Genomic DNA, 25,484 nt, shown 5'->3' with positions numbered 1-25,484 from the left:
TTTTACATGCTAACATTTCCAATAAAATCATTTTACCCTCATTATCTGACAATTCAAATTCTGCTTTGTGGTGTGTGTGTATGTATGTGTGTGTGTGTGCGTGCAGCACCAACTGTTTGTTCTGAAAACTCATGCATGTGTAGCAAATTATGTTTTATAACACACTGATGCAGAACTCTAAAGAGAAAAAGCCAGAGGACACTTATGTGAAGGAATGAGAAGCCAATGAAGTCATAACCCAAAGCAATGGCATTTCTGATGGAAAGAGTGCAAAGGCATCAAGGACACTGGTGACATTTAAATTAGCAAAGCACTAAGGAAGCTTAACCAAGCATCAACTAAGGTGTTCTGATATTGAAATGCCACTATTTCTCCTTCTCAAAGTTTGTCTTCACTCTTTTATTCTTTACTTTGAGCCAAACCGGCTGTGACATAGCCATTTCCCTGGTTCTTTACTGCTTTGCAGCACTCAGTGCCGTAAACGCCAGATGCTTTAAATGCCTAAGGGTGGATCTGACTCATAAATTAATCCAAAGGTGACTGAACGTTACCTGGAACCATCTTTAAGAGAGCAGAAAATAGACACGTCTTGCCCTCTTTTCTTTACTTATATGTTGACTATGCCGATTATAGCGTGAAGAAATGATGGCATATTAGATTTGTTGTTACATTTCCAACTACTGTTGCAAATGTCACTGCACCCCGTGCAATAACATTAGGTGAGCCATTAAGTAGGCCATTGGTTAAATAGGGTTAACTAAGACTTGCATTCAATATTTTACCACTGATGTTCCTGTTTATAATATCCAGGCTGAAGTCTAATAATGTGAATAGGAGCATCAAAGTTGATTTAAATATTTATTATGACCTTACTCAGTCAATACTTAAGTTATATTAATAAGTTAAGTTATATTTTCACAGAATGTTCTTTACATTATGTGTAAAATGATTATTTTTTGTAGAAAACATAATCACAAAACAATGTATGTACATACATACACATGTAGTTAAATAATCAGTTGCTCATTGCTTATTAATGCAAATATCTAATCAGCTGATCATGTGACAGACAACATTCAGACCTCGCATTTTTGTTGATGTTTAAAGGATTTTTAATAAAGTCTATTTTCAAGGTCAGTCAAGATGCAGTTGCTCTTCAACCGAAAAGGTTAAAAAAGAATAAAATGAAAACAAACAAGTGTATGTGTCTCGCTCTGTCTATCGCCTTTCACTCCCATGAGTAAGATGTCTGTATTGAGACATTACGCACTTTCATTTCTCCTGCTTCACACCAAGTCTATAAATACCATGGCCCTTGTGGAAAGGCGTCATCAGAAAATGCCCTTGAGCTCCTCTATCAAAGCATACATCAGAGAAGGTTTCCCACTGTAAGGAGTATTGGACAGATTACTGCCTGGGACCCTTCATAGCAATGATTGGCCAGTGCCAGGTCCATGCCAAATTCCCAGCACGCCACCTACTCCTCTGTGTATACTGCTTAAAGTGAGTTATTAGCTAAACCCTCCAGACTTACACACCTTTAAACTCTTTACTTTCCAGGACATGAATATAAAGCATGGGATGAAAACCATGTCTACACCCACATTTTATCTTCACTCAGGAAATGCAAAGAACTTCAAAAAGTCTTCCAGTTGGACAACTTGTTTGCCATGTGTTTATATATGTCTGCTGGTAAAGCACTGCGTTAGAATGTCATGGTTAGATTCCCAGAGAACATGCGTAACAATAAATGTATAGTTTGCATACAAGAAACTTTGAGAAAGTGTCTTTCAAATACATAAATGCAATAAATAAATAAATAAATAAATAAATGCCTATATAAACCTCTTAGGGTTAAGACAAGCTCTAGTCAGTTCAGCACATACATACAGAAACTCTCAATCCTACAGGACAAATTGACCCTATTCCTTTGTACTTGATGCGTTAAACATTGATTCAATTGGATAGATACTGAAACACAGCCAAACCTCCCTGACAATGCATTTAACAACAACTTCAAGTTCAGCACAATTTCCAGTAAAAGACTTTTGACCATTAAACTAACAACGGCCATGTGTCAAGCCAGGCCACAGCAGTAACATCAAGGGCTCTATCATACACCCGGGCAATGCGGGATGCAAGAGTTTTTTTTTCTAGTTTCAGCCCAGCGCAGTTATTATTTTCACATCCAGTGTCACATTGCTTAAATAGCAAATGCATTTGCGCCTATTTGTGTGCCCATGGGTCGTGCTGGCCTGAGTGTTCAGGCGCATGGCGGGCGCATTGCTATTTTCAAGCTAAAATAGACTATGCCATTGACCAACTGAAACCTGGTCTAAGACAAACCATTTTTCCCATTGTTAAATTAGCAAAAGTAGATTTGGACACGGCCATTAAGACTGTGCACACTTTTTCAACAATTGCAAAATTATGGCGATATCCAGATAAATGTCAATAAATACTGTTAAGTCATCTCGCCAATAAAGAGAAAACGCTGTCCTTAGGAGTTCTTTAACCTCACATTCATATTTCCACTATTATCCACTAGGTGGCGAACTTGCCCAACTTAAGCATTGACGCTTTACTCAACACTAAAAATACAGTGCAAGTTTTGATCATGGCTCTGAATCGGATCTCTTAGAAAAGTTCTTCACAAAAATTGAATTATCTCCACTTTTAGCTGAAAATTTGAGAGGTGATAAGAGAACAAATGAAGGTAGGATGAAACGTTTTTTTTTTTAAAGCGGAGCGTTTGTTCTTTCATTTGATATATTTTATGTTTATTTAAAGAAGATCATTTTTCTGGAAGGCATTAAACTAAAACTGGGTGGCAACTTTAAAAAAAAAAAATGCTGAATGGGAAAGAGTTAAGCATGCTTCCAAGCATATTTGATCAACACTTCACATTAATTGCCATGGTATTGGTTACATTTTGAATAGACCACAATGAGGTAAACTGAAATGTATTACTGTAGGACGGCACAAAGAAATCACTTTCCTTAATCTTAATTCGCATTGGCTTTCTGAGCAGCAGTTGTTAATCAGTACATTTTGTTATTAAGTAAGGGACAATGTAGGCAGACGGTTGTTATTGCAGAAATAAGCCCAGACAGTGTGATCTTATTTCACGATAACAACCGGCTGCCTGTACATTATCATGCTTATTGCATAGCTGTTTACCTCATAAGTAAGGTAAGGAACATTAAATACTGATTTGAAATATTTTATTTGCTCATTTTAAATGAATGCAGACCTTCCGCGAGGAAAACCTAGTAAACTGAAACAATCTGTGAAAGGGGACAAGTCTCAAGGCCTCCAAATTCAGACGTTCAGAGAGAACATGATGTCTGACTACCAAGCATCTGAATATAGCCAGCAACCAATGCCTAAACTCCCTCAATCTTTCTCACAGCCATTTATTATGTATAATTTTCCATTTTCTTTAAGGCTTCTCTGAACAGTAAATACAACAAAACATTAAGCACATTTGTCCACACATTGTTGTAAAAACATTATCTGGTGGAGCGTGTGTAACCGAACCAAACACAACAACCAAAGCGCATTCACTTTAGTCCCTCAGCCAGGCTCACACAGTTAATTGGTTTAGACTTAGGAAAAGAAAAATAATGTGATTTATGCACAGTAATTAAAAACAGAATATTTTACTAAGTTTTTGAGCAGCTACATTTTAATTTGCCAAACATAAATCCTTCAGTTTGAACACCGCTGCTGAATTGTCAAATCACCCCAATTATCTGGAAGAGAGTTACATGGGAATAATAGGCCTAAGTGTGGTAGGAACAGTGGGAGGGTGTAACACAACACAAAAAAGCTCATTTTGACTGGCAGTCCACTGGCTAGGCATTAAATGTTTAATAATGCAAAGCTGTTTAAGCCGCTTTTGTGCAGAACAGGCTACATCATGGTCATACAGTACAATCTTCTGAACCTCTTAAGCTACTACAAGAAAGCTTTCATTAAAACAGTAAGATACATTGAACTAAAAGACTTCAGAATCAAGCGGATTGAGTTTAGTTAAAGCATGTGTAATCACTTTGTAAAGCAGTAATTAATCCTGAAAATAAAAATTCGCAATTAGAGGAGAAAGTCATTATTATGATTTAATTTGTCTGAGCGAGCAGTCCTCTGAGGCATGATTTAATGTCTAGGTAGATTTGCAGAGTGAATATTCATTAGCCCAAAAGTAGTGATCCCTCTAGTGAATTGTTTGCGAGTGTTCTACTCTTTCAGTGCCAACGTCACACTAATAACCAAACGTCAACTGCAGAAAAGGTCAACAAATGAAGAAAATGTTAACAGATAAATCCATAAAAATATCTGTAAATTGTGATTTATAGACTTGATATTTGAATAAACATACGTTGAAAATACTTTTTTGTTGCACTTAAAGAGCACCAATAGTCCAATTCACGATTTACAGTTTCTTTGTGTACTATTACACACTTACACACCAATGTAAACAATGTAAACAATGTACTGTAAACAATGACGCAAGTTAATGTTTCTAACGTAAATCTCTTTTCTTGGACTACAACAAACACACAGATTGTAGGCAACGGTTTACTTCCTGGGATTGGTGATGTAGAGAAGACCGACATTATCATATTTCCTCCCGTTTGACTAACAGCCTGTAAGTTAACTCCTGTTAGCATTGCATTGTGAGCAAATCTTTCAAACATGGTAAGGAGCGTCACATTTCCAGCTGACGTCAGATGAATTCAGGCCAATCACAATGTACAGATTAGCTGGCCAATAAGGGACACAGCGCTTTTCAAATTGATGAGTTTTGTACAAAATCTGTGCGTTTCAGGAAGAGAGTGCAATCTAGAGCTACAAAAATTTACGATTTTTTTTACCATAAACCACGTGAACACACTGTATTATAACAAAATACACAAAATAATGTTGTTTTAGCAATGAAATGGGTGCACTTTAATATTTTTTTGCATCTCTCCATTTATCCATTATACTGTATAATGCCCCTACACTAATAAGACACTGAGACTGAAAAACCTATGGCGCTTTTCCATTGCATAGTACCCCACGGTTTAGTTTCATTTGGGTCGGGTCAGCTCACCTCACTTTGGCTTGGTTAGTTTTCCATTGAGTTTAGTATCACTTCGCAGTGGGATGGATTATAGGCGTGTCGTTATATTTCCGCTGCATACTGCTGTGACATCATATAAGTGAGAGCGTCCTTGTACATTCCCATTAATTTATTTATTCATCAGTCCGCCACAAAATTTAAATTGGCCACCACAAATAAATGTTTGCATATCGTTTATAACTACCTCTGTCTCACATGACAGTTTCTGTTCAAACACCCAACCCGTGGCGTCAGTCGACGGTGCTCCGCTGAGCCTCATTTAAGTTGCATTAAAGCAGTGCACGTCGTGAATGTGCCGCTACAAACTGCAAGTCTGGAAAGATGTTTTTCATTGCTAAAAGGGTGTTTGCTCGAGACAGCGCAAGCTAGCAGTAAGCTAAAGCTAATCTTTTACATTATAGCGAAGACGCTGATTCTCTCAGACCAATCAGTGATCTACAGTGTTTACGCATCATGTTTGGTATCAGCTCGAGTCACTTGGAACCCCAACCGAGGTGGTACGAAAAAAGTATCGGGTATTACGTACTGCACCCAATGGAAAAGCTTCCAAAAGAAAGCTGACCCGACCCAAACTAAACCAAACCGTGGGGTACTATGCAATGGAAAAGCGCCACTAGTTCCTGCTGCTGTGAAGCTCATCACACCACTGATCTACTTGTCTTCCATCATTGTGATGCCCAGCCAATGTCTGGTCACAGATCGATTCCCTTAAAAGGGCACACATCCCAAGTTTTTCCATGTTTAAGTGCTATAATTGGGTCCCAAGTGCTTCTATCCACCTAGATAATGCAAAAAAGAAAATTCCCGGTAAGTTAGTTTTGGTAAACCATTTTCTGCAAGCATGTGAAAAAGATAATCCCCTTTAATTTCTAATTTTTTTAATTCTTATTCTGTAATATATAGTACTTAATATATAGTATTTTTTCTACTGGATCAACTATTCTACTGGACCATCTAGGGTCTTGCAATGTTCTTCTTAGTTGTACTTTAAGATGTATTTTTTTAAGGTAAGCGGTTGCATTCAATTTATTTAAGCTACATTTAATTAAAAAAATTGACAAAAATACAAAACAAAAAACCGTAAATGTAGCTTAAATAAATTGATTGCAACCGCTTACCTTAAAAAAATTTAGTAAATTGAATGAATCATTTTTTTCAGGTGTAGATATAGATGTTTCTTGGAGTTAATTTGGTCATTATTGATTCCAACATCATAAGAATTATATTAAACTTTTTACTTTATTGGCTACCTGTGTCACGTAGTGACTTGATACAGACGGAACGAAAATTGCAGAAATAGTTCAGCCCAGACCGACTTTAACGTAACACCTGGCCGGTTCCGGTCGACTCCGGGCAAAAAAAATCGGGAACGATAGGGATCATGTGTGCAAAGCGAATGTGGCGATCGTGATTGGGCTTTAGAGGGAAGGGGAGGCCCATAAACAGGGCATTGAAGAAATCAGAAGCGCGAAGTTTGCTCCGGCGTTCGCTGGGAGCAAGGCGGACGCTACTGTTGTGATAGAGGAGACGTTTCTGTGTGGATTTACAGGCTGGGCGAAAGGAAGATGGAGATTTGGGCTGAGAACCAAAACGAAGATAAGTGCTAAACCATTAATTCATGCGATGTTGTTCATGATTCTATTATGTGTCTTGAAAGAACCTTATATGTTGGGAGGACATAGAAAGCAGATCTAAGGGGAGAAATCAGTGAAGAAGGAGAGTGAAGTATTCTGTTTGGACAAAGATGTCCCATTTATTCGAAGCAGTTATGAAGAGTGAGGTATTGCTAAGTTAAAGGAACAGTGTGACACGCTTGAAACTTCCCGTCATTGTATTGCCACCAGTATTTCTGCTAATATCATCGTCTAAATCTATATCTGGGTACCAAATTAAGTGTTTACTTACCACCTAGTCTGTTTTGAAGCCATGTTGCCCTGTTGGAACTAGGTGAAGCTTTTGACGCTTTCACGTGCTTGTCCTCTGCCTCAGTCGCTCGACTATCCAGGACTCCGAGCCCGGGCCGAAGCTGTGACGCATTCTAGGCCGAGGAAAGAGCCCTGTCTGAGAAGAGGCAAGTGGTGGTGTTGGGCAGCCGTTTCTTATACATACACGACTGGGGGTCCGTCCAACCTCCTCTGCTGTCTTGTGGTGGTGCTGCGGCTGTGGAAAGTAAGGGTTGATTTTGATTACTATGCCTGGTGTCGAAAAGGGGAGAGCTTGTATGGTGGTGCGGGAAAGCCTACGGATTGACTTTGTGCCTAACCATCCACATGTTGAGTGTTTCCGGGTGTCAGCCTATGCTCGGGCACCCCACTCCGCTGTCTGAAGAGGGGGAGATCTGAGGCGGTTGGCCTCCCTCTAGCAGTGTGCTGCACAGTAAGAACCTCCATCTCGACCTGCACACCGCTGTGTCCCCTGTTCATTGTTACCGTCTTTGGTACATGCGCTGCTTAAAAGCTGAAGAAGTATCGTCCTGTGTTCCCATCTGTCCTTTGGCCTGTGTAAAGAGGTGTCGTATCTCTCACTGTGTGTCCTTGGAGTAAAAATGGTGAATGAAATTGTGGGTTCTCTGCTACCAGCCTGCAGGTCCCGAGCTAAGGGCTCCATATCGTCGTTGGACTGTTCCACTATATGTTACGAAGTCAACGCCTGGGTGTTCACCATAAGTCTGCCTGTGAGTGGAAAACAAGAATTTTTGTACCTACACGTCTCCTCCAACCCCCTGAGCACCGAAGGGCTAAAGTCCTGTGTATTCGCCCACCCGCTTGCCTGCAAGTCGAACTCACCTGAGCTGCCTGTATTCCTCCTGTCCGCCCAAAGCCAAATGCCCAGTGTACTCACCTGTATACCTCCTGTACGTCCAAAGCTAAAAGCCCAGTGTACTCACCTGTATACCTCCTGTACGCCTAAAGCTACAAGCCCAGTGTACTCAACTGTATATCTCCTGTACGCCCCAAAGCTAAAGCCAGTGGACTCACCTGTATGTCCACCAGCTGAAAGCCCATCGTACTCCTCATGTGTCTCCCCTGTATGCCTAGAAGCTAAGAGCTGTTGTACTTACCTGCAGACCCCCTGCTCTTCCAGAGATCTGAGCCTAGTAGATTCACCTGCACATCTCTTGTAAGTCCCAACGCTGAAAGCTCAGTGTACGTACCTGCATACTTACCTGTATACCTCTACCTGTAAGTCCTCTTGTGAATCCAGGAGAAAGAGTCTAGAGAACTTACCCACAGTCCACCTTTGAGTCGAGGAGGGAGAGAGTCTGGAAAACTTACCTGTAGTCCATGTGTGCTCGGGCCGAAGCCGTGACACATTCTAGGCCGAGGAAAAAGCCCTGTCTGAGAAGAGGCGAGTGGTGGCGTTGGGCAGCCGTTTCTTATACATACACGACTGGGGGTCCGTCCAACCTCCTCTGCTGTCTTGTGGTGGCATTGCGGCTGTGGAAAGTAAGGGTTGATTTTGATTACTATGCCTGGTGTCGAAAAGGGGAGAGCTTGTATCTACCTGTGGTGCGGGAAAGCCTACGGGTTGACTTTGTGCATAACTATCCACATATTGAGTGTTTCCGGGTGTCAGCCTATGCTCGGGCGCCCCACTCCGCTGTCTGAAGAGGGGGAGATCTGAGGCGGTTGGCCTCCCTCTAGCAGTGTGCTGCACAGTAAGAACCTTCATCTCGACCGGGGACATGGTGGTCATTGTTACCGTCTTTGGTACATGCACAGTTCACGTTTGAGTCGTGGAGGGAGAGAGTCTGGAACACTTACCTGTAGTCCATGTGTGAGTCAAGGAAACTCAGAGCATAAAAAAAGCTACTTGGCAGAAGAAGCGATGATACGTCATCTATGATGGTGAAATAACATTGGCTCTCGCGTGTCTGGTAACCATTGCATCATTACGTTAGCCAAGAATGTGAAGCGCTATTAGCTGTCAGGACAGATTGCGTCATGCTCTAATGTTCTGGTTTATGTTTCAAAGAGATCTGACTATGTGCCTTGCATTCATGGATTTCTTCATATAAAGTGATAGTATGGCTTCACTTTCGCAAGGTTTGCAACACAAATTGCTTATAATTAGGGCTGTCAAAATTAACGCGTTAATAACGCGTTAACGCAAATTCATTTTAACGCCACTAATTTTATTAACGGAGATTAACGCAACGCGCAATTTCTGTTTGACCCTTGGTCCAGCCCATAGTTGAATGAACAGAGACGCAGACAAATGTGACTCTCTCTAAATAGGGATGTAACGGTATCAAAAATTCACTGTACGGTAGTATTTCGGTATGATGCCCACGGTACGGTAATTATTGAAACATTTGCAAAAAGGAAAAAACAAATGAAGACTTGGAAAAACTCCCATAAGTGTTTATTAAACAAGACTAAACATTACAATGTACAAAGTGTAGTGAAGTGTTTACAATTTTTATAAAAAGGACAAAAAAAATAAGTTTCATTTTAGTTTGTCGACTTTAAACAACTCCCAATCAGTCAGGTTTTAAGAATTGAGTGACTCCCTCAATTGACCTAGTTTTTATTATTATTAATATTAATGCTAATGCTTGGTACTCCTATGAAAGCAACGGTTGTGATTGTAGAATCAAGAAAAGATGATGGGTTTTAAGATGGGTAAATTCCTGAAAACAAAAACAACCCAGGAAAAAATGAAAATTGCTGACTTATTGTAGCTGGACTTAGAGCTGAGGTCAGCTCACTTAATACAGGGACGCGTTTCCCAATCGGAAGTCTGCAGCCTCTATGGGTCGCATTTGTAGGCTGCATACGTAATAAAGACCGTCTTATTTCAAAATATTAACATTTTTCAAGTTGACTATTATTCTTATTTAATCGTATATTATTGTAACACGCTTATGACTTGCGAATGTAATACTCAGTTAACTTAAATACACCAGGCGTTTAATGACGGATGCAGCCTGCATATGCGACCTAAGGAGGCTCAGCTGCAACCTTCTAATTGCGAAACGGCATACACACTCTGCTCATTCATGGATTTACTCACTCGTTTTTTGAATGTCCATCACATTTTGTCCTTCCTCGTTTCTTGTCACAGCGAACGCGAACTTTTTCGACACATCAGATTTAAAATCCGTGTTTCTTTTGCTTCCGCCATTGCCGCTCCACTTGTAGAGAGGCGTCAGAGTAGCACGCATGGGATTATGGGAATTGTAGTTCCCGCGTCCCTCCACTCGCTTTACTTGACAGGAAAAAAACTACACGTGTTGCCCGGAAGACCTAACGTTTTACCGATCATGTGACCACGGTGGTACCGGGAAAATCTTCTACCGCAATACCACGAAATTTATAATACCGTTACATCCCTATCTCTAAATGAGTAAAAGGTTTTCATAGAAATAAGAACATTAAGCAAATCGTCTACCAAATCCAATGCTCTAAATGCTCGTTGGACATCTGATATGATCTTTATTTATACGTCTGAGAGGTGTAACGTTACCGTCCTCCTAATGCTTAATCTAATACAAAGATGCGTCTCAATTCATTTTGGTTTCGCTTTTATGCATGACTTAGAAAATAGACTGCAGGACTTGCTTGATGTTAAAAGAGTCATTAAGAGAGATAAAGTTCGGTACCTGATTAATGTTAAAGAGTTATTAAGAGCGACAAGACTCAAAAGCGATCCCCTCACGCTGACTGACTGACATCTGAAGCGCGTGCACACAGACGCGCGAGTGCGCGACCCGGATATATAGACATCTACACAAAATTACAGTTTTACAAATATCTGTTTTGATAAGAATTCACACAGGTAGGATCTATAATCTGTTATGTATTAAGTAAATGTTTGGTTAACTGTTGGGTAAAACTATCTGATGTGTAACATTATATTAGATCACTTAGATTTTAAGCAGTCTGTCTAAATGTCAATCAAACAAAAGGAAAAAAAGTTGAACATATATTGATGATGTTTTTGCTTTGTGTGTGCTAAATCTATTAGTTTTACCAGTGATTTTAAGGTATTGATGTGGTAATATAATGTATGGATGTGGAAGTGTTTGTGGTAATTTGACTCTTTCAACTTCAAACACGTGTAGTTCTGTCATATTTTGTTATATTTCAACAAATCATGCATTGATATGTTTTAATAGAGAATGTCAAAATATGAACAACTATTTTTTTTAAATTTGCTAATTCCGACTCAACTTGCCAGCACAGGTCACAAATGATGCAGCAGCAAACAAAAATGGAGAAAGAAAAATCTTCTGAAAGGAAAATTCATATACAAAACAATGGCTGGTGATTCTGTTAAAATGTAAACAGGCTGTTGTTAACATACATTTGCATAAAGCATCTATATATGTATATATGATTAGAATATTAAAAACCTGAAAAGTGTTAAATTAGGGTAAATTTAGAATGGATAAAAATGTGCGATTAATTTGCGATTAATCGCAGTTAACTCATGAAATCATGCGATTAATCTAGATTAATTTTTTTAATCTATTGACAGCCCTACTTATAATACGTTTAAACTTGTTGTTTTTTGTAAATGTATCCAATAAATACCTGTGACTGTACCTTTACTTGCGTGTTGTGTTTTATATGATTGAGTGGAGTTAGATGCTCCAAAATATATTTAAAACCATAAATGTTTATGAAACTATATGTACATTTAAAAAGGCACTAATCGCTTACATGCACCTTGATGTCATAATATGGTGTTGTACAAACCAATTATTTTGTTGTTATTTTTGAAAGACAGTCTTTTGAGATCTCATGACAATACAAATCTCCTTGACCCCCTTGTTTTTGGACATGAAATAAGTTATGACAAAGACTAACATCGGACATATTACTCTACGCTTTCAAAATACTAGTATTCCTATGAAAGTTTACTTAAGGCCAACATGTTGCAATTTGGTAAACATGCTGAAAGTGCATTAACCTATGATGCAACAAAAATTAAATATTAAGAGGTTAATATCCCGTGTACCAAATTACAACAGCACTAACAACACCAAAGCTACCACAATGACCAAAACGTGGAAACAGTTTTTCTTGGTCTTTGGTAAGTGTCACTTTACACATGCTAAATCTCTACTCATTTAATTCTTATCTCTTTATAAATGACCTTTATTACAGATGTATATGTGTCTCCTTTACAGCATTTCTCTCTACTGGGGCTAATGGACAGGAAAAATCATCTTGCCCCTCTGAACAGTTCGATAACTTTAAAACACAACTTCAGGTAGCAGCATTTTATCTACTAACCAGTAAAACACTGAAACACAGTATCACCAATGGTTATTGTAATAATAGCATTTTCAAGGTTGACTACACATTTAATAAGAAGATTGATGGCCATGGTTACATTTTAATGCACGTCTTTATATCTAGATGAGAAATTGTTTGGAAGCTGTATCTACAGAGTGGACAACATACCAAACTGCAGATATTTTCAACCAGCTACGCTTGCTGACGGCTATTATCCAAACACAACAAGAAACTGGTAAAACAACTGTTAAAATACAAAACCACTGGCATTATGCCTGGCAGACTATGACCTGTGATGTGACCTGTGACTCTATATAGAATATTACTTGTGTATATGCTAAAATTAAAATGTAAGACAGTAATGCTATATTTTAAAAAAGCGTGTATACATGCAAGTCCTGAACAGATGTTACTTTATTCGTAGAGATACTCGGGTTACTGCCAGAAAACTGTTCTGCTCCAGTAGTACACAGGGATGGAGGCCTGCTGTGTGTATCTTCTAAGAATAAGATTTATTGTAAACCAATGTGCAATACGGTAAGCTCAGCTGTGCTTTGGTCTCATACGTTGCTACTGCATCTCAATGCATATGGTATGTTACCACACTGTAAAAAGTAATTTCTTGTCTCAATATCTATGCCGTTATATGATAAGTAGCTTTAAAGAAAACAACATGCAGTACATATTTCCAACATTTTTGACTGGACTTTAAATGCATTGTTCATGCAACACAAAAATAAACTACAAGATTAACTTAAAGGTTTGCATAAAGTAAATTGAAAACTCGAGTTGGTTTAACTACAATTAAAATGAAGTAAATGTAACATAACTTTTAAAGTGAACTTTTCACAAGAAGTTTTTTAAGATGTCAAATAAATATTTGGTGTCCCCAGAGTACGTATGTGACATTTTAGCTCAAAATACCATAACGATAATTTATTATAGCATATTAAAATTGACACTTTGTTGGTGTGAGCAAAAATTAGCTGTTTTTGGGTGTGTCCTTTAAATGCAAATGGGCTGATCTCTGCACTAAATGGCAGTGACGTGGTTGGATAGTGCAGATTAAGGGGCGGTATTATCTCCTTCTGGGAGCCAAATTTAAATGACCTATTTTTCACATGTTTGCAGAGAATGGTTTATCAAAACTGAGTTACTGGGTTGATCTTTTTTTGCATTTTCAGATTTTCATGATATGTCCCCTTAAAGTGTAACGTTAAAATTATCAGTAAAACACTGTCAGGAATACCCACATAAGTAAATAAATATTTTGATTACTTTTTTAAAACAATGAGAATTTAAATAGCTGCTGATAAAAAGTAGAAAAAGGATTAGACTATTTAGAATTATTAATGTTGTTTTGTTGTAAATTATTGTGAAGTCACCGTTCATGTGATCATGCTTTGGTAAACGTACCAAATGCATTATACTTCCAGAATAATGTGAAAAGTCTCACACAAAAAAATTTACTTTTTGTGTATTTTTGTGGTGAAGCAAGTCAATTAAATTACTTAAGGTTTATTAAAATACTCTCTTATAGTATGGCAAATGTGTTTTTCCCATATTCCCTAAAAAAAAATTAACAATTCAAACTTGTTTTTTAGATAAATGGCAAAATTTTTGTTAAATAAAAAACTTTGTTTATTGTAAACCATTTCACAAAAAATAATGTGCTGGTGTTGTAATGTACTTATAACTGGCGCAGGAAATAATTTAGACACTTATCTTTGTACATTAAGCCACCCTATGCTACGATTCTTTTGGAGTATTTGTAAGTGTGTGCATGGTTATCTTAAAAAATGATATTTAGGACACATACTGATTCATACAACCCACCGATTCATCAGCACCTCCCAGTGGACAACCCAATACATTGAAAATCTTTAAAAATCAAGATTTGATTTTTGATTTTCAATGAAGCTTTAAAATCAAATCCACGACAATCTTATATAAAAACAGCTACAAAATGTTATTCTTCTAAATCCAATCTGTTTCACACAAACAGGGTTATGATTTTAACTTTATGAGAAGATCAAGGCTGTACGAGGAATGCAGTGCCGACACCCAAAACAAATGGACAACACAGTACATAGGTGGCAATAGGCTGTCTGACTGCACTAGTAAGTTCTGAATCCATTACATATGCAAATCTTATTATAGCTTCACATGTTGCTATAATGAAGAAAAGTTTTATAAAGCTCTCCTAAAATGACACGATCCGTTTAGCCTATAGCCTGTTTTCTTAACAACCAAAGCCAAAACAACATAAAAATTTAAAAGCGATGCTGTGGACTGTTGAGTCCCCGAGGCTTTATTCTATTACTAAAACAAGAGGGAAATGCATATAGAAAGAATGCACATGTTTAAAATGAGAAAACTATAGATTGTTTAATCCATTTTTCTCTCTGCAGAGTCCCCCATTTTGGTGGCAGGAGCTCCGTCTGCCTACTTCCCTGAGGAAAAGGACTGTCATAAGACAAAGAGCGATGAAGAACTTATGAAGAATATCACAAGCATCTTTCATTCAGAGCTTAGTAAGGCGGGCGTTACATCATTCGAATCTTCATGCCTTCTCTGTGGTGAGACTTAGAGCATGAACTAGAGCCAACAAGCAGATAAAACATGTGCTTTACACTTTCTGTTTAAAATAAACAATGACACAACATGTAAAACAACATGTCATTATGAAATCACAAAGTTGAAACAGTGAAAAATAATATTTAAGGAAATGAACTTTAATTATGTTGTGAAATATTAAATTGTAATCACAATTATTTACATTATCAGCGTGCTAAAGTCAGAAAAAAATCTAAGCACTAAATCAATGCTGTAATAGTAATACTTTCACACTGTCTAACATTTACTGAGCTCCATACATCTCATACCAAATGAAAGAAGGAAGTCACATATTTTGTATTCATTACATTTTCATATCTTATCTCATTACGAAGTTGTAGACTTATTAATAGAGAATGGCCACTTGTGACAACTTACCCCGCTCTCCCCTATAATAAAAAGGCAACCACATTCACTTAATAGCAACGCAACTGCTATATAAGAGCTCATAGTAAATGCCTAGCAACTATGTACGCAGGCTATCTTTAGGCTAGTTTTTAAGCAATTTATCCAATTAATAAAGACAATATGGGAACAAAGCATCCAATTGCTACTGTAAAATTTTTTCACACCATTTATGCAACACTGAAATAATCTGCCTATAGATTCAGAAAGATCAGCAAAGACAGTCCTGTACACTCTCAAAAAAAAAGTACAAGAATGAATGTAATTCAACCCCTATTCTTAGCAAACATTGGTAAATGTTATTGTTTGAAGCCAGCTTTTAAAGAGTATTATTGTGCATGTAGCTGTAAAGTTGCAATAGGACCACTAGATGTCAGTGTTGTCAAGTTTTTAAAAACACACTAGACATGAACAAAAACAGAACTAATCAGTGATATGACCAATAAGTTAGAATAATGGTTTAAAAAGATTTTTGTGCACCTGTAATTGCAATGCAAAACCTCTTTTGTTACCTATACACAAAACAAAGCCTTTTGGTCTGATGTTTCTAAAGTAAAAAAATAATCATTCTGGACGTCTTGACAGAAAGAAACAATCTTAACAGCTTTAAAAATAACATAAGAAAAACAAACCTTCTGAGCTTACGATTACTTTTTCAAGCTTCTTATATAACCTTGTATAACTACAATTCTTGAATGGGACACACAGGCACACACACACACACAGGTTTCCATGTTTTTTGGGGACGCTCCATAGATGTGATGCATTTTATACCGCAGGTACACACACACACACATTTATATGCTTTTTTGATTCCACATCATGGGCTCTATCTTACACCTGGCGCAATTTGCATTTTCACGTTTAGCGCCACGTTGTTTAAATAGCAAATGCATTTGCACCCATGGGCGTTCTGGTCTGAAAATGAGGTGTGTTCAGGCGCATTGTTGGCACGTTGCTATTTTGAGGCAACTAAAATAGACTACGCTATTGACCAACAAAAACCTGGTCTAAAGTCCAAAGTCAATGGCGCAATATGGTTTTTTGTTATTTAAAGAGTGCATTAGTAATATGCGCCTATAAACGGGACGACAATCACATACACAAATGTTTTTGTGCTGCTGCGCACTTTTAAATATGAAAGATTAAAGGATTAAAATGTAAAAGATTATTATTGAGTCTCTTGGACATAAATGAGGACTAATTATGAGACGTTAGAAGGCGCAAAGAGCTGCTTTACCTCCAGCCTGGTAAGTAAATAAATGCTTTGCTTTAAACAAATGCATCTGTTTTTAAATGTTTTTTTTAATGCTAACTCACGGATTTATTGTAGCCTATATGATGACCCTGTACCTGTGGATATGGTGAGATGAGAAACATTAAGTAATGCTTAAAAAAAATCATGATGCTGTCCAAATGTTAAAACGTGCGGAGAACCGTTTGTAAATTATTTATCTCCTGTTTGTTACAAATAAAGTATTTTTAGAGAACAAACCTTTTCTTACTTGTAAATTATTTTTTGATGATATTGGATAGCCATACATTTAAAGCAATTAAAAGCCGGCTATTTTTACTCCATGACTAAAAGAAAATGGGTTTTAAAGGTTTTAATAAAAAAATAACAATTTCAATACAAGTGAAAAACAACACAATTATTTAACATTAATCTTAAACTGGGGATCTTCTTCCTCCGCTTAGTTTTTCAGTTTACAAACTCCGTCATCTAAATAGGTATAAGACACAGCGCCAGCCGACTGGCTTTTAAAGGGGATGAGAGCTGAGACTCTCATTGGTTTATTGCACGTTACGCCCAAAACAAACCCATTACTCATTAAAAAAAAATAGGACCAAACCTTTTAGACCATGCGATCGGCGCACAAACCATTTTTCCCGTCGTTAAATTAGCAAAAGTGGATTCGGACACGCGTATTTAGATGTTGCACTGTGCGCTTTAGACAATGCGCTTAGATCGTTAAAATAGGGCCCTATAAGTCAAATTTCATTAGGAATCAAATTTCTAAATGACCCAACAGATTAAAATAGATTAGCACATTGTTATGAATTATACAATTTCAAGGGTACAGGAAACATTGCCTTTTCCAAATAAGCATACTTCCTGTAGTTACTGAGACTGAACATAGTGGGATATTTTAGAATCTTAAGAGTTTTCCATAAACAAATCAATGCACATTAAACCTCAAATAGTTTAATAGTTTTACCATTCTGAAAAATGTTAACGATATCTAGTGTATTAGCAAATCCTAAAAAAGTATTTTCACACACACACACACACACACACAAGAAAGTAAAGCAATACTCTTTGTCAGATTAAAATATACGTCTTAGGGGTGGTTTTCTGGACAAGGATTAGCTTAAACCAGGACTAGGCCTAAGTTTAATTAGAAAATATAACTCAATTTTACAAACATGCCTTACTAAAAACATTACTTCTGTGCATTTTGAGCCAAAACAAAGAGTACTGATGTATTTTAAGATATGTCAGTGAAAGTTGTTTTCAGTTTGGACAGCTCTTAAAAATGTTTTAGGACTAGTCTAATCTCTGTCCAGGAAACCGCTCCATTATCTAAGTCTTAATCTAAAACTAGGCAAGTTTAACACTATGGGGCGGTTTCCAGGACATGGCTTATGCAACTCCCAGCCTAAATTGGATTTAAAATTAAGCTGCCTTAATTTAAAAACACCTTGCATTGACATATCGTGACACATACAGTGTAATTGTTTTGTCTGAAGATGCACACCAGTATTTTTTTGTAAGTTATGTTTGCAAAAACGACTTAAATGTCGTAATATAACAAAGCCTAGTCCTGGCTTAACCTAAATCGTGTCTGGGAAACCGCCCCTAGATGTGCTTGAAAATAAATGCAAAGAAAAATATTGTACATCCTGGGAAAGTATGATAATAACTACAAAATCAATATTCTATGACTACGGCTAACTAGGTTCAGTATTACATATCCAAATATAAGTGTATATTATTTTGAAAATAGCTAAAGGTTACATTTGAAATTTAGTTTTCACCATTCCAGCAAACCCCACAAAGAAAGGCATGACCTTCTTGCTGTGAGGCAACAGTGCTAAAATTTTTGCACAGTTTAACATATTTTATATGGCAATAAATCAGACTCTGTATGAGTCTCTTAATCGTCCTCTACTGCAGTCATTATTGGAAAGGGGTTGAATATGCAGAAGATGCTGGAAAAGCAAAGTACGTGCTGAAGGGTTTTTTGAAAACCATTATTCTGTGTTGTGGTTTATATGTAAACATCTGTTATGTGAAAAAGCTTGTTCATGGCAGTACTAAATTAAAAACAAACTGCAAATTTAAAAACTAACATTTTGCAGATTATGCAAGGGGTATGTAAACTTATGAGCTCAACTGTAATTTGTACTGTATGAAGTATCATCAATGAATAGGACATCATCAATGTTAAATTAAAATAGACAGCAATGGGCTGCTGCAGGGTACACACATTTAATTTGTTAGAAGTTTCTTTAAGAAACATGTACACTATAAGAGGTGAATTTTAGCTAATTCAAGATCTGTCATATTAAAGCCAAAAACATTACACACATTTAAATTAGGGGCCACCCAATAAAGAAGAAATCGTCTGCCATGATGAATACATCTCTGCATGTAGGTGTGCAAAAAACAAAGATGCAACATGCAGTTCAACTCTCAAACAAATTGCTCAACATCACAATCAACTGCAAAATCCAAATTTTGTCTGTTAGGAAATCCCTTCACGAGTCAATCAAGAGTTATTACTCAATCATGAGTTATTACAGTTAAACATTATAATAATGAATGACTTTGCATATTCAGACATAAGTTTCACATTTCCAATTTAGTCTACAAAAACAAATAATGAACCTTTCCAAGTGATGTAAATTACCAACAGAAGAAGAATCAGTTTTTCATTATCAATTTGAAAAGTCAACGAAAAAGTTTTAGAAAAACTGATTAGTGTTCAAACTAAATAGGTTTTCAGCATGCAACTGATTAAGGCAAGTCAACGTTAACAAAATGGTTTGCTTTTGCAAGACAAACACTGTTCGCTTCGACTGACATGTGATCAATGCCAGATGATGAATGCAAGGAAAAATGCCTTCTGTGGGGTGGGGGCATGTGTTTAGGAGAGTGATTCACGACTACACAGGAGAAGAATGAACATATTACTGAGCTTTCCATCACAGTCCCAGAAGCCTCATCCTAAGCACATCCTGTGGGTCAATCCAGTCTATGCAATTAATGAGGAAGATTTGTGTGAGCATGGTCTATGCTCAACACACTAACCCCATATAGCATATGATTTACACAACCCAATGGAGGAGCTGTCTTCCCCAGACAATCGATCCCCCTTCCATCATCACTTACTAGTTGGACGTTGTTCTGGTGATGTTAAATTTGTTTATCTAACCCTGGACCGGACACAGAAAGCAACATATCAAAGACCTAATTAATTAGGATGATGCATTACTTAATTGGGGTGGGGCAACAGGAGATGGAGACATGGATTTACACTTGATAACTGGGTAAACAGATGACTTTAACACTATAGTACTTTAGCCTTCACAGCACCTTCTGAATCTTAAAAGTCATTTACAAGAACTAAAATACCGAAAGCATGAGTAAAATCATTCTTTTAAGAAGGGGTGGGCCAACTACGGGACACTTTTATACAGCCTGCGAAAGCTTATAAAATATATGGTGTTTAAAAGTTAAGATTTTGGTCCAGATTGACCCCTATAGATGTCGCTAGGACATGTATGTGTAATATTTTATATATATATATATATATATATATATATATATATATATATATATATATATATATATATATATATATATATATATATATATATATATATATATATATATATATATATATATATATATACATATATTCTTGATAACGCCAATTTTACACTTTGCTTAAAGTGAAAAGGAAGCAATTGAGATACTTTTGTATTATTTGCAAGTTTCATACTCCTGCTCCAGACTTTGGAAAATTTGTTTCTCATCAAGTTGAATTCATTGAAAGTTATCATCTCTTTACAGAACTTTCCTAGCTCACTCCTCCAGTGATTCCCTTCTCAATCTGTCCTAAATTTTAAAACAATGGATATGCTATTATGTAGATTAAAAACAGCACAAAAGCTAACATGGCAGCATGTACATCAGATTATGCAATCGGTGAAAGACAATGCTGGCAATAATCAGCAGATGGCATCTTATTTCATCAGACCACATGATGACAACTCATTTTTATAACAATAAATATTATACTGTTATATTGTTTAAATGTTATGTATTTACTTGCCATAGTCAGGGTACCCACACCTTAAAGGACAAGTTCGGTATTTTACACTTAAAGCCCTGTTTTCAGATTCTTTATGATGAAATGGAACAGTTTTGACTGAAATTTCGACATCAGCCCAGTTGGTGGCGATAATCCACCTTTGCCAATTGCAAGAATACAAACAACGTTCTCGGCGCGAAGTAATACCGTACCTCACAGCACATCTAATACAAGTCAATGGAGTTGGACAAAAACTACGATAAAACTTGTTGGAATGCGTCTTTTGCAGCGATTTTTGTGTGAGTATATCAGTGAACACCCCTGACCACTCGGTGAGTTTCACGTCTTTGTAAAAGAAAGTTTAATGCATTTTAGGAAGGATTGTTACTGTGCACCTATAAACCCATTGTAGAGGTGGGAAGTGATACAAAGAAACACCCGAAAATTCTCGGGCCAGCATCATATGTCCAAATTTCAGTCAAAACCGTTCATTGTCATCATATACAATCTGAAAACAGGGCTTTAAGTGTAAAATACCGAACTTGTTCTTTAAATAACTTTAAATTCAAGGACCTTTTAAGGACTTTCCAAGTCCAATACCCTCAAATTCAAGGACTAAATGTGGGGACCCATTTCAAATGAGAGCAAGGTTACATTGTGTTACCTTTTAAGATACATTGTTACAGTTCCCTTTTGAGGTTGTGTCACTGCGGTGACGCCTCCAGGGGTAAGTGCGTCTGAATGTGTATATCAAATTCAACCAATGGCGAGGCTTAATGACAAAGACAGGGTGACGCGGGAGGCAGGAAGTATATTGCTATCCGAAATATTGCCAAAGACGGCGTTACAGGGACGCAGGAAGTATGGCAAGCGAGACGCAGCGTTTCGTTCCCTTCTCAGGGAACAACAGTAACATACATAACCCGAGACGTTTTCATGTGTCAAACACAACTTGGCAAAAAAACATTTTGGTATGAATCAACATTTCACATACAGAAGATATAAGCATTTAGGCTTAAAAAGTGTAGAATTTTTATGATATTATCCTATATTACACAGGGAATAATTTCACAGGGATTTTTTTTTCAGAAAACTTCTTGAATAAATAGATTCAAGTGCTTTCAATGACCTGTATCTATGCATGTATATTTTCAAAAACTTCCCAGGGCCTTGAATTTTTCCCCCCAGATTCACAAACTTTCAAGGAATTCAAGGACCCGTGGGAACCCTGCATGGTATTATTAAAGCAGATAGCAGCTTTGTTTTAAACAGGAGCCGAGTGGTCACAAAACAATCGTATCTTATTTAGATGCCCAGCAAAGCCGTTCCTTTGCCATCATACGATCTTAACAACAATTTTTTTTTCAGGACAATGAACTTTCTATCAGGGTGCACAAAGAAACTAGGAGCACAGCATGTTGCTCATCTGATGGATCAATGCTTTTCACTGCTGTTTGTTAAGGAGAGTTTCTGTCATTCTGTTAGTAGGTCTGTAATTGGAACAGCATTGCTTTTTGAATTCAGGTCTCTGCGTCTCTCCTTTAAACAGGTCAGTCAAGTGTGAAAGACATCAAGCATCCTTCAGGTAATTACTGTCTGGCTTCAGAGAATGCAAGCAAATTACATCTCATAATTGCACGAGATGCACTGGTCTGACCAAACAGATTACGCAGGAAAATCAGAGGCGGCTTTCTTGACATTGGCTGCATGAAGTGGATTACTGAGGTCATTCAAGAAGTCTTTACTAAATCGTTATGCCGCAATGCCAACTGATGAAGTGATAATCCCTAAAAAAGGAAACGTTTTAAACTGTGATGATCCGCTTATGTGAGTGGGTGACATCTGGAGTCATTCAGACTGACCTCTTTAAACAATCTACTGTAATCCTCATTGACTTACTTTACTGACACTGGTATCAAATGTATGCAATATACATTTTACAGGTTAATTGTATTTTTAAAGGTTTTTAACAACAATACTCATGTAATCTGTAAGAAATGAGATTGATTTTGCTTTGCCACTTAAAATTGATCCACTCCATCTTGATGAAGTGTTTTAATCATGAAACACTTTTCACAGTACCAAAGGATATTAATACTCTCTGTACAGATAAACGTTACGTTGAGTGACAGTTGAACATCTTGAAATCTCTGTGCCAATATTCACACTTTAATATAATAAAACCAAAGTACATCAACATCATTAATCTTAAGTAATCAATCTGTCTATTTTTGATATTCATTAGGCAACAATACCTTTTCATCCGGTTCATGACGTGTTTTTTCCCCAGTCTTTCACTTGAAGAGTTGATTTTGTCCTGCATGCTCTTGATGGCCGCGTAGCGTTAGCTTAATAAAAACAAAATGTACCAACTTATTTTAGCGTCTTAACAAGTTCTCAAAAGCCCATTGTTTAAAAGCTCGTTGTTTAAAACTAAATATTTCACAATTCACAAAAACTATATTAATTATCTTTATAAGTACTCCAGATTTTTGTGTACCGACATCTTAAATATCAAACACAGTCTGTAACGAACATCTCAAATTTAGGCCTACGCCATCTGCCCAACTTCATAAATTTGTCCGATTTTCCTATCAGTGCTCATGTTGTGATTATAACGGAAAGCTTAAGAAAATCGAAAAGAAAAGACCAAATTACTCACCTGAATAATATAAAGAAAAACAAGTGTTCAGAGATTAAACAATTGTATCTTTTCGATAGCTACGCATGGCGTTTGCGCAGGCCCAATGATGTACTAAAACCCGTCTCACTGCGCAGGCGCGCGTTCGACGACACTGTTAATTGCTTCGAATTCGGCCGACAGGTGTTTTTAGCAAGCAGCTAGCTAGATAAACTTGATATTAGCTGTGTCTGAAACCGCTCCCTATCCACTATATAGTGCAATATATCGGGTGTCGGCCATTTTTTAGTGGTGTCCGCAACCTGAGTGAATAACTTCATTAGCCGTTTCTCAATGTCAAGGATACTTCCTTGGCAGGACTAGTCCTTACAAGTCACTTCCTTCAGAGGCTAGGCGAGGCTCCTTTTAAGCATTCGGAGAACACGTTAAATGGAACAGGCTAGCAAGTGCACGTCATTACGTCATTACGTGATTGAAAGGTGTGCTTTCGGTGCTGCGCGCAGAGGATTGTGGGTGATTTCAGCGCGTGAAGAGCGCGAAGGATACAAATTTGCATCCTTTCCTGTATATGGGATATTTGTCGAACGAAGGACTCAGTCCTTGGCTGAAATTTCGAGGATCCTCGACATTGGAACAGTCCTTCGACGGACGTCGATGACGTAGCATCCTCGAAATTCTAGCTTCCGAGGATCCTTCCTTGACATTGGGAAACGGCTATTCATTCCCTACATTAATTCACTGCTTTTTACCCACAATGCACTCTGATTTTGAGGGTACATGGTACATTCGAGCCGTTTCTCAATGTCAAGGATACTTCCTTGGCAGGACTAGTCCTTACAAGTCACTTCCTTCAGAGGCGAGGCGAGGCTCCTTTTAAGCATTCGAAGAACACGTTAAATGGAACAGGCTAGCAAGTGCACGTCATTACGTCATTACGTGATTGAAAGGTGTGCTTTCGGTGCTGCGCGCAGAGGATTGTGGGTGATTTCAGCGCGTGAAGAGCGCGAAGGATACAAATTTGCATCCTTTCCTGTATATGGGATATTTGTCGAACGAAGGACTCAGTCCTTGGCTGAAATTTCGAGGATCCTCGACATTGGAACAGTCCTTCGACGGACGTCGATGACGTAGCATCCTCGAAATTCTAGCTTCCGAGGATCCTTCCTTGACATTGGGAAACGGCTTCGATGTACACTCGTTCACTCATATTTCCCATGATGCAACGGGAAACGAACGCGTAACTTGAATCAGCTGAAGGATACTGACAGTAAACACCAAACATTTAGTACACTTTTGTTACTTCTTGTTGTCAGTTATTTTCTACTTTTTGAAAATAAACAAATGAAAAATAATTGCATTATCTTTTATTTAAAATCTAATACACATTTTGATTAAACAAATAAACAGCAGTAAATAAATATTATAAGCAGTTGCTTCGCTCTATTTATAAACTAATAGAATAAACATGACAAATGTGAAAAACAGTAAGAAAGTAAACTTTACCATTTCACAGCACAAGCAATAAAGCCACACAGGTGTTTATTTATTTATTTATTTTCTTTCACACAGGTGTTTATGAATCCACACAGGTGTTTATTTTATTTTTTTCACACGTGTTTATGATGAATCTCATTAGCTCTCTGACCCATGATATTTAGGTCAGTGTCCGAAATCGCTTACTCATTTTCACGAAAATTAACCATGGTTGTGGTAGTAACCATGTTTTTTTTACAATCAGCAAAACTATTGTTTTACTAACCATAGTTGAACTATGTTTTTTTTTACTACAGTAACCATGTTTTTGTTTTAACTGTAGTAAAACCATGGTTACTTTTCGTAAGGGTTGTTCATGATAATGTGTATCTGTAATGGGCACAAAGTTCAATCATGACGCGCAGCTTCAAAGTGCGTTGCGCATATCTAGTTTCCGATCGCGTTAAATTATTCGTTCTGCATTTCCCACATGTAACATTTGTTTTGTGACCAAATAAGCAACATTGGGATTGGTACCATGATTTGGTTATTTTTTTCTCTAGATTCTATTATCGAGCTGCATCGTTATTACCCTTTGAGAACCATGTGGATACAGATTGGCAGTGATGAATTGCCTTTCTGTTTACTCGCCG

General features: G+C 37.3%; 1 protein-coding gene and 1 long non-coding RNA gene across 2 annotated transcripts in view; one reads left to right on the top strand and one right to left on the bottom strand.

The window, feature by feature from the left end:
- LOC129416073 (uncharacterized) overlaps positions 1-23,534 on the bottom strand; it is a 90,069-nt gene extending 66,535 nt beyond the window's left edge. Inside the window, exons 1-2 of the long non-coding RNA XR_012372147.1 lie at positions 23,380-23,534; positions 22,973-23,065 (exon numbers count right to left, since the gene is read on the bottom strand). This is a non-coding gene — a long non-coding RNA (uncharacterized lncRNA). The remainder of the gene's footprint in view (positions 1-22,972; positions 23,066-23,379) is intronic.
- On the top strand, positions 12,455-15,533 carry LOC129416072 (uncharacterized). The gene is made up of 4 exons (XM_055170313.2): positions 12,455-12,610; positions 12,800-12,912; positions 14,381-14,495; positions 14,787-15,533. Exons 1-4 carry the CDS (start codon positions 12,499-12,501, stop codon positions 14,963-14,965), a joined length of 519 nt encoding a protein of 172 aa, XP_055026288.2. The 5' UTR covers positions 12,455-12,498; the 3' UTR covers positions 14,966-15,533.
- Positions 23,535-25,484: the final 1,950 nt, after the last annotated feature.

The sequence above is a fragment of the Misgurnus anguillicaudatus genome, chromosome 11 (genome assembly GCF_027580225.2).
Source record: "Misgurnus anguillicaudatus chromosome 11, ASM2758022v2, whole genome shotgun sequence".
Lineage (NCBI taxonomy): Eukaryota > Metazoa > Chordata > Actinopteri > Cypriniformes > Cobitidae > Misgurnus > Misgurnus anguillicaudatus.
This window is presented reverse-complemented; position numbering and strand designations above follow the sequence as displayed.